The sequence below is a fragment of the Polyergus mexicanus genome, unplaced genomic scaffold, assembly GCF_030449975.1.
Source record: "Polyergus mexicanus isolate NDT 795.1 unplaced genomic scaffold, iyPolMexi1.0 SCAF_6, whole genome shotgun sequence".
NCBI classification, from domain to species: domain Eukaryota; kingdom Metazoa; phylum Arthropoda; class Insecta; order Hymenoptera; family Formicidae; genus Polyergus; species Polyergus mexicanus.
The window spans coordinates 11,872,772-11,886,764 of NW_027223326.1; the positions used below are offsets into that span (position 1 = coordinate 11,872,772).

A 13,993-nucleotide genomic window follows, 5' to 3' on the forward strand; every position below is an offset into this window, starting at 1 on the left:
TTTAATGCAATAAATAAAGTTTTAAAAATTATTATGTAAATATTCTTGTTATAATAAGATCAAGAATATATTATTTTAGTCTTACATTTTAGCATACAATAGTATTTTTATTTGCAAAAATTATAAGTAAAAGATGCATCATGACTTGAAAAAAAAGTATATAACAAGGTTCTTTTTTTAATATATAAAAGGTTTGATGATACATATATCACAGTATACGGATTTTACTTATAAATTGTTTGTAAAATTTTATACAATTTGTATAGTGTGATATTCGATATATCAGAGGAACGTTGCGCCGTCATAATCCAATTTGCTAAAAAATAAGCATTGAAAATAAAGAGTGCCCTTATCAAATATAAATACAAATGTTTATAGAGAGACTTACAGATTGCTTTATCATCGATTGGATATGGTATACCATAGAAGATAAAATAAGCGCACATTTTAGCTAGAGATATAGTATCAGCCTGTACCATTCCATTAGTAAGATACTGTTTAAATAAAGGTTTCATGTCTATAGAAAATAGAAAAACGAATAAGTTGAATATAACAAAATTATTAGGAAATGCATCAATACAATGTAATGTATATAATAATTACCATGCTCCCATTTATCAAGAATAACCGCCGTTTTTTGTTTAATCGCAAGCATACTTTCCAAACTGAGTAACAAATTTGCATCATTTTCAGAATTGATTCTTTTCAATAGTTGTGATGAAAGAAGCTTTATTTGCCATACTGAAAAGCTGTTTGGTTCTTCCTCAATAACTTTCAGACTTTTAATTATACGCAACCATAATGGTATAAGATTTATTTTATCCTTTGTAATGCATTCATACACTATTATTGCAAATATATGAAGAAAATATTGTTCGGATTCCGGCATTTTCCATTGAACATCTATAAATTTACAAATAATGTCGTTCGATAAAAGTGTCATTATGCAAAACACACTACTTGGAATATAATTGACTCATTGTTTACTAATCTCTTCAATTAAGATTCATATTAAGAATACAACTGAATCTCGTACCATTTTGTGACGCGTATTTAATATTTTCAGAAGGATTGATTTCTCTTTTGGACCATTGTAAAAAATATGTTATTATGTTCAATACAGTCTTATTATTTGTAAATGATGTAACGTACTCTGGCCTAGCAGCCCATGCGATTGCATTCTCCGTCGTTAGAGTTTGGGCCACTAAGCTTCTAAATCCCTATAATAAAATGAGAAATTAATTATATAACTTATTATATATTTATATTCGCGCTTATCACTGAAATAATGAAAGAAATATGCATAAATATAGATGAAAATGATGATATCTTACACGAGGATCTTCCAGGTACGATAAACAACCAGCTCTTTGCTTAATACTTAAGAAATCATGTCGTTCCAGCATATTTTCTAATTGTTGCCAATTGTGATGCTTCTCAAATATAATTGTCCAATATCTTGTATCTTTCAATACAATTTTTTTTAAACTACATAATTGTGGTAATAAACAGGGTGCTTGTAGACTAATCTCTTGTCCTTCTGCCTCTCTGTCAGTCTCGAATGTTAAATGTATCGTCGCGTAGCAATACTGACCGGTATCTATGTCTCTTGGTAAGATAATACGTGGTTCAGCTGCTAATACATACAAATGACGCAATGCTTGTAAATGATACCTGCCACAATAATATAAATATTAAAATATATTGTTTAAATATGAAATCTCCTTTAATAAGCTTATAATCTAAGAAAAAATATAAGATAATTTAAATTGTTCATTTCTATTACTGTCTTTCCCCTAAACGAAAATTGTTTTTTTTTCTAAAAAATCAATAGAGTTATATATCTTTTAAAGACAGGATAGAGAATTACGCAATTGACAGAATACATAATACAAACCTGTTGTCATTGCTGTGAGTTGGAAATTTTGGAAAAAGCGAAATTATAAGAGCTGCCACTGCATTTGGACTATTAGAAAGAGTGTATCTCCCACCACCCAGGAAAAGAAGACCAAGAGCCATATGTGTTGCCAAATGGGAACCGTATGTAACAACGCCGCTGGCGGGTCCTATGCGAGTGCGTATGTGTCTGCATATTCTCATAATCTATATATATATATATATATATATATATATATATATATATATATATACATACACACACACAATATATATATTAAATAGTCCATAAATTCTGTCACAACTGTCATACCCGTTATGAATATCGAGACTTACATCCAAGTCACCGGTACCCGCCATTATCACTGCGGTTGAAAGCAGAACAACATTCAGACATGTTTCAACAGTTGATTTGCCAGCCAATTCGGCCATAGTTTTATGCGACAATGCCGTAAACATCTGAGCGTAATTGTACAAAGTCTTGAAAGCAATTTTATTAGCAGTGCCTGCATATCTTAATCCCAATGCCATGCAAGCACCAGCTATAATGTTGCAGTAAGCCTGGCTGTAAATTATAAATTATTAATAACATGATTAGATAATAAAGACAATATACAAAAATAAATTAATAAAATTAAAAAAAATTATAAATGCTTTAAGAAATATTACTCACTTGATAGTTTCCAAATCCACATTCTGTGTAACTTCCGGCGTAGGTTTTTGTAATCTGTATTTATAAACGATATTAGGCACATGACTAGAAATCCACGATTTGGTTGGCTCGATATCCTCCCATAAAATTAGCGACTTGGCGAGCACTCGTAGCAGCAGAAAATCTGGTCTTACAAATTCTAATAAATACTGCGTGTCGGGAGGTTGCATCCACTCGGCTACCGCATGATTTCCAGTATTAAAGTACATTAATCCTAAGGCTATTGTTGCTCCCGGGCTTGTTACATCGATATTTATCGAGTCACCTTCCCGTATTTGATAACTACAAAGTAATAAAAAACTCCAATTTCTGAACTCTTGAAAATTTGAATGCCATGGTAATGGCAGATGTTCGTGAGAATAGATTTGTCTACTTTATCTCACAAGTTTGCTTTTCACGAAAAATATATTAATTTATTTTTAATTTTCCAAGATATCAAAAGAAACATCTTTATTTTTTTCAATTTAAAGATGTTATTTTTATTTTAAATTTCGTGAAATATTATACATGTAACTTTGTATTATTAAAATGGATTCTTGCTTCTCGCAAACATACATATCCATTCTTTTTTTAAATTAGAGAAGAATCGATGAGAATAAGAGATGCTGTACAAACTTGATTATACCTGGGGGACTTATATTTATCTTTTTGTGCTCCAGAGAAAGGTCTTGTGTGTCCACCGACCATGTAATAGTGCAAAGTATCAGGTATGCTTGCAGGTACATCTGCTCCACCACCAGAACCAAGTATGACCAAGCCTAATGCCAGTCCTGCTGCCAAGGAATATGATTCACGATCCACACAATTTTTCATTTCAGGTCCTGGAGGTCTACCTACAAAAATAAGTTTAACATATTAACATATGTTAATACATATAATATATATTGGAAAGTGTATGTCTATTAGAAAAAAGAAATAACTTGACAAAACTTTTATCTCTTCCGTTTAATTGAAAATTGATTAAATTTCTAGTATCATGTTTGCATAGCTTTGATTTCTTTATCTATATTACAATTATCTCTTTGAATATCATGTTTTATCATTTTTGAAACAAAAATCGAGAAGAAGTGTTTAAACTTCTTCTTTCTCAGCATATTCCGCATTTCGTTAAAAGTTTATTGAATATTGATGTTTGCAAATATATTGAGATTTGTAAAATTATGTCTCCAAGGACGTGTATTATATAATTATATAATTACCGATTTCAGATAATAAAGCATGTGAAATATGTCTGTGAGCAGTTCCTTGGTATACAAGACCAACGCCCATCAATGCTGCTATTTGAACATTTTGTTGTACATTTAATTCGATACTCGTCGGTGGCAAAAGCGTTTCCACATGTAATGATAATAGCTTAGTCATAGATACGTTCATTGTGCCGCGATGTGTCGCTGACAAGCCCAGCAAGAGCCCAACGCTAGTAGCTTCATGACAATCAGCTAAATATTCGTATGTACTTAAAGGAGCTAAATTTTTCAAATGTCCATTTAAACCGAGAGCCATTAAAAATCCCGAGTGTTCTACTCCATATTCACCCTCTTGCTGTTTATTGTATACTATCCATGTCGAATCAATGTTCGCGGCATTTGGATGAATACATAGGCCTGCGGCTACACCATTATGAAATAGCGGCCACAGATTCATATTTGGTGCAACGTCTATGTGAGTTAACTCGACGGTAGTTCCACGAGGAGGTGCCTTGCCTGTGATGACAATAAAAAATGAGAATAAGTTAGTTTTTCTATATAATAATTAGTGAAATAGCCTACTTTTATTACAACTAAAAGCGCCTGCTTTCTATATTTGATAACTTTCAACACGTCTATTCGTTTTAGCTTAATTTTTATAAAATAAATATATATTTTTATGTTCTAAAAAGGGAAAATAAATAAGAGCAAAGTGTAGAAATATAAACTTAGTATAATATTCATAAAAAAATATTAATTTCAAGTACGATACAACCATACCTGTTAAACACAATCGTGGAATGGGTAATTGCTCTGTTATCATCGGTGTGGAAGTTCTCAATGTAAACATGCCTCTAGCTACCGGTAGTGCCATTGTTCTTGTGCATAATGTGTGCAAATGTCTTTCTTGCTCTTCTATAAATTCGTGATCGCTTACGTTCGATCTTTGGACTATCGCGATCCTTACTGGTTTCGAAGAATTGAGCAGTCTTCGCACTTCAGCGACTCTATGATCCTTACTAAATCGTAACTTTAATATCTACAAAAATGAATAAAGTACAAGAGAGTGAATGAATATTTAATATATGAAATAAACTATAAAAATGCTAGCTATGTATGCAAAACATTCTGTATAAAAAGAAAAAAATGATATATTGATCAAAACTAGATATCAAAAAAATTTATATATTAATATAAAATAATTTTATAAGAAATTGTATAAAAAAGGAAATAACGTAGGAAATTGCATGCATATACACATACGCGCGCGCGCGCACACACACACACGCACACACACATACACACATACTATATCATCAAATTCCATGCCATCATCTTGTTCATCCTTTATTCCATAATCCTTTGTTTCGCCGTCGATATATTGTAATTTTGACGATGGTTTTAAATGCTTATCCAATGCGGCTAAATCTTGACGATCTACGAGCTCGTACGCATGCATAGGCCAATTTGGTGGTGGGCATTCTCTACATCTATGCATGACATCTTTTATCATCAGAGATATCGCAGGTGGCAATATCTCGAGATCTTCTTTCGTCATACCTAAAATTAGAGTTTGTTTTATATTTTTGGGGATGGGGGGAAGAAAGAGAAAATAAAATTTCTTACAATCTCTAAGTAGCTATTGTAAAGAGAATGATCTTACCCATCTCATGATACAATAATATTATTCTATCTGTTGCAGGCCTCTCCAATTTTTTCAATATCTTTTTGTCAGACTTGCCTCCACTTTTTTGAAGATCGATGCGACTTCCAGCAGGTATAATTAATTTGATATACTTTTCCACTTCTATTACATCAACATGGTTTTCATTCGCCACAAGTACTGTTAAATATATCATATTTCTTGTTTTTGGATTAACGTGACTTAAATATGGGAATGCAGTTGTTTCTATTCCATTCAACATATTATTTAATGTTTCAAATATGTTCGGCGGTTTTCGAGAGATATAATTTGGAATTGTTATTTTCTGTAAATCCGAGTCACTGATCTGAGATTTTACGCCTTTTAAATAACATAACGATGGGGAGTCAAGAAAATAATGATGAGCGTACATCTCGAACTTCAAATCTATACTCAATTGATACAGTAACTGTCCGAGTAATGGTAAACTTTCCGATATAACGCTGTTTAACTTCAATTCCTCATATAAGAGATGAAGAGAAAATAAAACGAGCGGAAGATGTGGATATAGAACGGCTTGTACATTTATTTTGCCAATGCTATTTGATTTTGTAGCATTTTTGGGAATCGTGCAAAGGAAGCTAGATACCTTTTGACTTTTTAGTACATTCGAGATAAATATTCGAGAATTTTTAAATTCGTTTGATTCCAATATGTACAGCCAATCATCCGTAGATCCGCAATTGTTGATTTTCTGTTTTTTAGGCACCACTATAGGACTATTACGTTCTGTAAATTGATCTTTCTCGTTGTTTTGTATTAAATGTAATTTCTCCACATCATATCCCATTAATGTGAACAGAACCACAAGAAAGAGATCCCATTCTTGCACTGGTGAAAAATCTTGCGGACCAGGAGCATTTCTAGCACCGTACCATTTAACCAATAATTGCATTGCTAAATCTCTTTGAAGCACACTTCGTAATGTATCTAAACATTTGGTAACTATAAAAGATATATTTATAATCTTATTTTCTAAAATTATAAAATATACTAATTTATTCGCGCATTTTCTTATACATCAATAACATTTTGCGCGAGAACTTACACTTACTTACCTAAAGGAGATGTGCTAGATACAGGTAATGTTATACGAAAGTATTGTTTTTTTCCACATTCCACGGTAATCTCATTACCTACAGCGTCTTTCAATGCAAGAAAATTTGTATCCAGTAAGGAATTTTCTAAGAGTATTGGTGGACGAGCGCAATTACCACCTACAGGACTTAGTAAATGTAAGCTCTCTTCAAATTTAATTTCATACAAAGGTGCATTATTTTGACAAATCAAGGAACTTCGTCTCGGAAATGGAGATGCAAGCTTAGAATTACTATTTGATAAAAAATAATTACTGCCCGTAAGATTCGACAGTATACCAGATATATATAATTTGCCCACACATGTAACTCCTGTATATAATGCTATACCATTTGACAAATCTACAATTGCTATCATGTGCAAATTCTGGAAAAAAAAAATTTGTTACACAAGTATCAATTATGTTGATATAAGGAGTCTATAATGTACTAACTGGCAAATTAACAGCATCCTTGGCCGCAATGCTTGTTACCATTCCAAAAATGATTTGTTGTTGTTTATTAGTCCTTTCTAATCTCACTAGAAATAGTTGCAAACGATTTGGAACCAAATAGCCCAAATAACTCTGTCCAACAAGATCCAATGTTAAGAAAACCTTTGATGCACGACCATAAACAATATCTCTAAAGAAATAATAAATGATTAGTGCGCATCATATAGAGTATTGAGAAATATATGTATTTGTCGTTCGACATTTGAAAATGTAAGAGGTTGATATTTCTTTTAAAAATAAATAAGAAAAAATTAGTAAACATATAATTGCAACATTTTTAAGTTTATAACTGTATAAAGAAGTTCAATTAAATGTAAATCTTTAGATTCGAGTTATTATTCTATGATATCCTTGTTGCATATATATAATAAGTAAAACTTAAATTATTAATTTCAATTCCTAGATTATACAAACTTCCATTACTTACTTTGATACACCAATGTTTTCTGTCCATACATGTTCAAGACAAACTTCAGGATATAAAGGTTTGCTTGCAATTGCAGCATCTTTTAATCGGATATTGTTGTAACTAGCCATTGGACTATATATTTGACTCGAGGTAGTTATCATAACAGTCTGATGTAATCTATTATGATAAATATTTGAATTTGCAGGTGCTCCAAGCAGAGGAGACAAAGCTGCTGAATGCGTGGGCGATTGACAACGAGAAATGGTAGCCATAGAGCTTTGTGAGCGCGAGTGTTGTTGTTGCTGAGAAGGTGATGGTCCACCAGAAGCAGTACTATAAGAGGCAGTACGCGATCCAAATGGAGTATTAGACAGTCCTAAACTTATACCAGTATTGTTACTTATTTGTAAATTTGGAATTCCTGTGGAATATATTTATTCACATATTAATTTTTTTTTACACAATTTTTTTGTTTGGATTTAACTTTACGATAAGCATATTTGTAACAGCTGTAGCAAAAAAAATTTTATATTTAACAATATGGTATACACAAAAGACCGCAAGTTATATCAAAGAAATGATTATGCTCAATGAAACATTTATATACATTATGATAAAATTAAGTCCGGGATATTCCATTATGCATGCATGTATATATATGCTGTATATATATGCTATACATGAATATGTTTTTACCAAGAAGAAAGGGACTTTGATGTCCTTTGTTGGCGCAGCTTTTATTGATGGATAAATTGCTGCCAATATTTAATGATGATATATTAATTGAATGATTTAGTAAACTCGTGTCATTATTTCCACAAACTATTTGGCATTCTTCAGCTAATGCTTTGCGAATTTTATAAACTGAATGCAAATTAGACTTTGTATCATATATGACTGCAAACGACGGTTCTGAACTAGTAAATATAATTTGCTGATTTGATTCATTCATGTATGACAAAGATCCTAAAATATTTAATTCAATTGTACATATAATATATTAAAAATTAATCTGGCTTTAATTTATTTTTATGTAAATTGCATAAATACATATAACATTTTGCATAATTTATTATTTTTCACATATTTAATTTTTAAGAAATTATTTACCATGTTTAATAAGCAGAGGGCAAATCTCATCTAATGGATGCATTAATGAAAAGGCTACAGGTAAATTATCATTTTGAGTTGGTAATCTGCTGTTTTCAAACGATATATATCTGCAAATAAAATATAAAAATTATATTATAATTAAGATTTCAATGTTATAATGATTATATGATAAAGATATGATATATATATATATATATAAAGAAACGATATAAAACTGTAACAATAAAAAATAAGTTTTTTATTGTTAATAAATTATATATATACCTTGAATCTGTAATTGGCACTTGACATTTTTCAAGTATAATTCCATATTTTGTCGGCCATACCGCGGAAACCTAAGTCAATAAATATATTACAATTGTGACAAATTAATATCTCCAATTTATTTAATGATTGTATTAATTTTACCATAAATATAGCTGTCATTTTCGAAAAAAATATATATAAGCAATAGTTTTATTGAATAATACAGGTTTTTTGTCTTCAATAAAATTTAATTGAACTTGAATTTTAATAATATACATTTTTTGATACTCGTATCTATGCGAGTTTCCAAATAAAAAAAAAAAAAACAATATCATTGAATCGATCAAAGTTTTGTTAAAGAAAAAATTTTTCTGTCTTTACCTGAAATTGTAAAGTAGAAACATAATCTTCGCCACATTCTGTAAAAACCTTAAGAGTATACGAATCAAGCAGGCAGATACACTCTAAAGATTTGTGAATAGAGCTCTCAGCCTCATATTCTTTACCCTTAGTTAAATGATCTGAGATATTCGTGTGAAATATACACCAAAGGGCATGTTTAATATCTGTTTCACATGTATAGGTTGCTTCGAGTATTCGAGTATTTTGATTGCCCTTACAGTGAACAGCAACTTTACCCGAGTAATATAATTCTTCTTCTCCACATGTTTGATTACTGCGTACCAACCACGTCTCTTTCTAAATAAATACAATTTTTCATTAAGTGTTATTTCAAAAGGTGGAAAAGAGGAAATTATGAGAGATGACAGTTATTAGGAGACATAATTTCTTTTTTTCGTTTAATTTAGTTTTCTAAATTTGATTTTACCAATATGCATACAACTCCCATGTTTAAAAATATAATCAAACAATATCAAAATATTGTTAACTGTAATCTGTTTCTTTTATCTCCTTATAACCCCATTTTCATTTCTTTACTGCTTTCCAAAATCTTACAGGAGACTTTTCCGATATATTTACTTCACTAAACCTTTTTAGTAAAATATTTTCTCCAGTTGTTTGATTATTGGATAACTGTTGACTAATTAATGATCCAGGATGGTTTAAAATTATCTGTCGGCCACCTGGCGTATATTCCTAAAAAAAAAAAAAAAGAAAGAAAGAAAGAAAGAGAGAAAATATCAAGTATATACATGTATATAATTATTATTTTATCATTCAATTATTCTATAAATTTTATTAATACAAATTAAAAATAATTTAATTAAATCTCTTTCCTTTTGTTATTATTTATATAAAATAGTACATTTACATTATAATATTAAATTACATATATCACATTTATAATGATAATTATTCACCCAACATTATAAGAACTTTAAAACTTAAAGATTAATACAATTGCAAATTATCGTTTATAAACCAATAATTCTTGGAAATACAGACAAAAAGAGAAATTTATGTATAAATCAGTACATACTTTAGAAATGTTCTAATTTATGAGATCATTATTAATATCTATAGAAAACAATGTGTTCAAATACAACAATAGATGTATAAAGAAATCGTATGCAATAGACTTAACCTAAGCTTGAAAATTCCAATAGAAAAATAATACATAGACACCTGTCTAAAATAAAATAAAGAGAGCAAATATCTCAAGTCACTTGTTATTATATCTCCACAATGTGATATATTGTTAAAGAGATTAGAGAAAGCTTAATTATAAATGAAAAATTTAGCAGTCACATATATCTTTACATTATGCTGTGATATTGCTTTAAAACAAATGTTTTTGCCTATATCTATATTATTAAAAAGCGTATTTTCTTAATTTAATCATATGATTAAATATATATAATGACAAATTTATAACAATCAATATTTTACCACCGGTTCTGAGGCGGCGATCATCTTCTCCCTGGTTTCATCCAGATTTGCTGACTATGTTTACGAATATACGAAAAATCAGTACCCGCTAACTTTTTTCTTAGACAATGCTGCATACAAATCGTACAAAATAACACGATAAAAGTTTTCGAGAGACAAATCGTATACAAATCATCAAAAACCACATCATCTTTAAACAGTACCGCCTAGAGAGAAGTCTGAGAGGTAGAGAGAAGCCATGCCGGCGTTTTTCATGAAACGAGACGCACCAGGTGACGATTTTACCAGCAGTAGCAAAAAGATGAATGTAGCACGGACACGCAGTAAATGTAGGTAACTATTTAACCGACAGTATCGAAAAGCGAATGTTTCCAATTCGCATAACCTCTCTCATTGTCAGACTTCTGCCTGGGGCGCGTTCCACTTAACGACCGCAACGCTCCCGAGCATCATCTGTCTTTGTTTAACTTTTAGTGAACAACAAGAATGAAATGATACCGTGAGCGTTGCGGTCGTTAAATGAAACGCGTTTCTGGTATAAATATATGCAATATATATGTACATACAAATTCATACACATGTAGCTGGTAGCTGCGTCCAAAAAATACATGCAATGGCTGCGAAAACAATCTCGATCAAATAATCGGTTATTTAAAAACGAATTTAAGCGCTTAATTTTTTTTTTTTTTTTTAATGCAGCATCTATGATACATTAACCAATCAGGACACAAAGAATAAAGATTTCTTTATTCTGATTGGTAAATATATTTCATATGTTTATGGCTGCGGTCGAGAAGACGCTAGAGATGCTTCGAAGAATTGCATTTACCGATCAGAATAAAGAAATCTTTACTCTTTGTGTCCTGATTGGTCAATCAAACGCTTCGAAGCATTTCTAGCGTCTTCTCGACCGCAGCCTATGGCTGCAAAGAACAGACCCTCTATATACTATGTCTGTGGTATTGTATTGCGTTTTCTGTTCATCACTGTAGGATTGTCCCGGAGCAATCCAAAGAAAGACGTGTTATGTGATATTTTATGCATGCATTTGTGCGATTTGCGATAAATGGCTAACTCGCAGGACGCAATCGACTGGGAAGGTATGTATTTCATATAGCGAGACTTATATGCGTGCCATTAGCCCCGACCTTTTTGTTTACATTGCAATATATTGTGCGAAAGTTCTTTTAAAGAATGTCTCCAATTTATGACATGCGTCTTTTAAATACTTGACGTTACTTTCTCAACTTATCGCTCATGTTTTCATATATTGCTTCATTTTTGATATGTTCGCAATCATAAGTATCTCATTGCATTAGTAATGCAATAATACACAGTAATCTTTGTTTCTTTTTTACATTCTTCGTCTGCGAAGAAGATGCAATATATATTAGGTAAAATTCATGAAAACGTACAGCTTATATGATATTGAATACAAATAAACAAATGTAAAAAGAGCACATTAGAGGAACAGTGCGCAAAGCTAATAACAGAGATTGTGTTGTAGATCTCAGGAAACAAGCGAGACATCTGGAAAATGAAATTGATGCAAAGTTAGTGGCATTCAGTAAACTGGGTATAAATACAAGTGCTAGACATGTTAACGCAGATGAGATTCCTCTTCTGGATGAGGAACAAGTATTTGAGAACATGGCATCAGAGATAGAGACACTACTTTCCAAAGTAGGTTTCTTTTTCTTTCTCTCCTCATATATTTTTAAACAGTGTAAACATATTTTTATTAATCAAGTATAATTGATATAGTTACTATTCATAAATGAGAGGATGAGCGAATTACAACCAAATGGAGCAGCTATGTTGCATACAATGCAACGTCACAAAGAGATATTGAAAGATTATAAACTGGAATTTAACAAAATTAGAAATAATTTTATAGCTAGGAAAGATCGCGAGGATCTGCTAGGCAGCGTTCGTAAAGAAATAGAGTATGTACAAGTTGTCCATTATTATTCCCAGTGTTACATGTTAAGAGTAATTTTGTATTGATAAAAATTACATAAAATCATATTTATATATATTCCATATAGCAACTATAAAAGTGCGAGTGGATTGAATCGGCGTGAAATGTATCTCAAAGAAAACCAGCATATTCACGAGTAAGTCAATCTTGCTTTATCTTGCTGATGCTAAATAAAATGTGTATTTTATTAATTATATGTTATTGTATTATATGCTTATGTTAAACATCTTTTGATATATATTATATATACATATATATTATTTTATTTTTTAGCTCCGATCGATTGATCAACGATCAAATAAGCATAGCCATGGAGACGCGAGATCATCTGATGTCTCAGAGACAGGCGTTTAAACGTATACGAACCAAATTCAACGATATCTCCAATCGATTTCCAGCAGTGAACAGTTTACTGCAAAGGATAAATTTACGTAAGAGAAGAGATTCCGTTATACTCGGCCTCGTCATCGGAGTTTGCACATTCTTGATGCTTCTGTATGCGTTTCATTAGACAAGTTCATACCGACATCAAAAAAACCTTCCATTTCCTCCAGGTAACAATTATCTCAGTGGAATATATATACACGTAACAATCATTTCAGTGGGAATATACATATACTTTAAGAGGTATTATTGAATTTAATACGTGGGAACCTTAGTATATATAAAGTATGCAATTGTATATCGCGAAAAAGTATAAAACCAGCGTGCAAAGAAAGTTCATGTGTATAGTTTTTTTATACTGAAATGTGCAAAACATTGAATATGCGATACAAGTAGAATCTAATCTATATTCGATACATTAAGCTAATAAATGGTAAAATATGTAATCTTTGTTCTTAATTGCACTTTTTAATTATTTAGATTTATTTACTTTATCGATTTGTTTTTTAAGTAGGAAGAAAAGATGCACTATCACGATTTATTTGCATCTTTTTTGATGATTTAACTTTTTTTCTTTATGAAAAACTAGGACTACCTTCAATAAAGTGACTTGTACAATTTGCAATAAAATTATTATATTTCATATCTATATAAACCAATATTTTCTTTTACTCTGCACATTGTGTAACACATTTTTGAAGAACAGAAGAATCAAAATTATCACGACAAGGTTTTCGTAAAAGGAAAATTGCATATGTTGATCGATTTACCGATGTAAAATAATCACCTTAAAAAAAAATTTTTTTCAGATATGAAAGATGGATATCATTTTGAATAAGAATTATTGGTTTTACGTACACAGAAACATTTATACATATGCATATATACACACAGCACACTCATTCGATTTGTCAACCATGA

At 30.9% G+C, this 13,993-nt stretch overlaps 2 protein-coding genes and 1 long non-coding RNA gene across 7 annotated transcripts; 2 read left to right on the top strand and 1 right to left on the bottom strand.

Moving 5' to 3' along the window:
• Positions 1 to 52: 52 nt before the first annotated feature.
• On the bottom strand, positions 53 to 10,937 carry Shtd (anaphase promoting complex subunit 1). Of its 4 annotated transcripts, XM_070297368.1 has the most exons (22): positions 10,708 to 10,937; positions 9,814 to 9,954; positions 9,238 to 9,555; positions 8,875 to 8,945; positions 8,608 to 8,717; positions 8,194 to 8,463; positions 7,516 to 7,918; positions 7,029 to 7,218; positions 6,556 to 6,961; positions 5,459 to 6,442; positions 5,105 to 5,355; positions 4,576 to 4,834; positions 3,808 to 4,311; positions 3,234 to 3,441; positions 2,570 to 2,890; positions 2,233 to 2,461; positions 1,898 to 2,103; positions 1,335 to 1,674; positions 1,037 to 1,220; positions 604 to 903; positions 389 to 517; positions 54 to 316 (listed from the first exon to the last, which is right to left on the bottom strand). In XM_070297368.1, the coding sequence occupies exons 1-22, from the start codon at positions 10,729 to 10,731 to the stop codon at positions 225 to 227; spliced, it is 5,940 nt and encodes a 1,979-aa protein (XP_070153469.1). In that variant the 5' UTR covers positions 10,732 to 10,937; the 3' UTR covers positions 54 to 224. The 4 variants fall into 4 exon arrangements, with proteins under 4 accessions (XP_070153467.1, XP_070153466.1, XP_070153469.1 ...); XM_070297366.1 differs by having other exon boundaries at positions 53 to 517; positions 9,838 to 9,954; XM_070297365.1 differs by having other exon boundaries at positions 53 to 517.
• LOC138934009 (uncharacterized) lies at positions 3,831 to 8,442 on the top strand. Its single transcript, XR_011447079.1, has 3 exons — positions 3,831 to 4,339; positions 5,498 to 5,572; positions 7,703 to 8,442. It is a non-coding gene; the product is annotated as an uncharacterized lncRNA (long non-coding RNA).
• A 679-nt stretch (positions 10,938 to 11,616) lies between the features above and the next one.
• Positions 11,617 to 13,706, top strand: Gos28 (golgi SNAP receptor complex member Gos28). Of its 2 annotated transcripts, XM_070296831.1 has the most exons (6): positions 11,617 to 11,807; positions 12,083 to 12,101; positions 12,215 to 12,390; positions 12,472 to 12,653; positions 12,756 to 12,824; positions 12,962 to 13,706. In XM_070296831.1, the coding sequence occupies exons 2-6, from the start codon at positions 12,086 to 12,088 to the stop codon at positions 13,197 to 13,199; spliced, it is 681 nt and encodes a 226-aa protein (XP_070152932.1). In that variant the 5' UTR covers positions 11,617 to 11,807; positions 12,083 to 12,085; the 3' UTR covers positions 13,200 to 13,706. The 2 variants fall into 2 exon arrangements, with proteins under 2 accessions (XP_070152932.1, XP_070152931.1); XM_070296830.1 differs by lacking the exon at positions 12,083 to 12,101 and having other exon boundaries at positions 11,619 to 11,807; positions 12,962 to 13,696.
• The last annotated feature ends 287 nt before the right edge of the window (positions 13,707 to 13,993 follow it).

Bases quoted from the DNA above. Each gene is read 5' to 3' on its own strand.
- Shtd (XM_070297365.1), bottom strand. From the start codon at position 10,731: ATGATCGCCGCCTCAGAACCGGTG. The intron at 6,443-6,555 runs GTAAGTAAGTGT...TATCTTTTATAG, and splicing joins ATCTAGCACATCTCCTTTAG to TTACCAAATGTTTAGATACA. The intron at 904-1,036 runs GTACGAGATTCA...GTAAATTTATAG, and splicing joins TAAATACGCGTCACAAAATG to ATGTTCAATGGAAAATGCCG.
- Gos28 (XM_070296830.1), top strand. From the start codon at position 11,774: ATGGCTAACTCGCAGGACGCAATCGACTGGGAAG. The intron at 12,391-12,471 runs GTAGGTTTCTTT...TAATTGATATAG, and splicing joins TAGAGACACTACTTTCCAAA to TTACTATTCATAAATGAGAG. The intron at 12,825-12,961 runs GTAAGTCAATCT...TTTATTTTTTAG, and splicing joins GAAAACCAGCATATTCACGA to CTCCGATCGATTGATCAACG.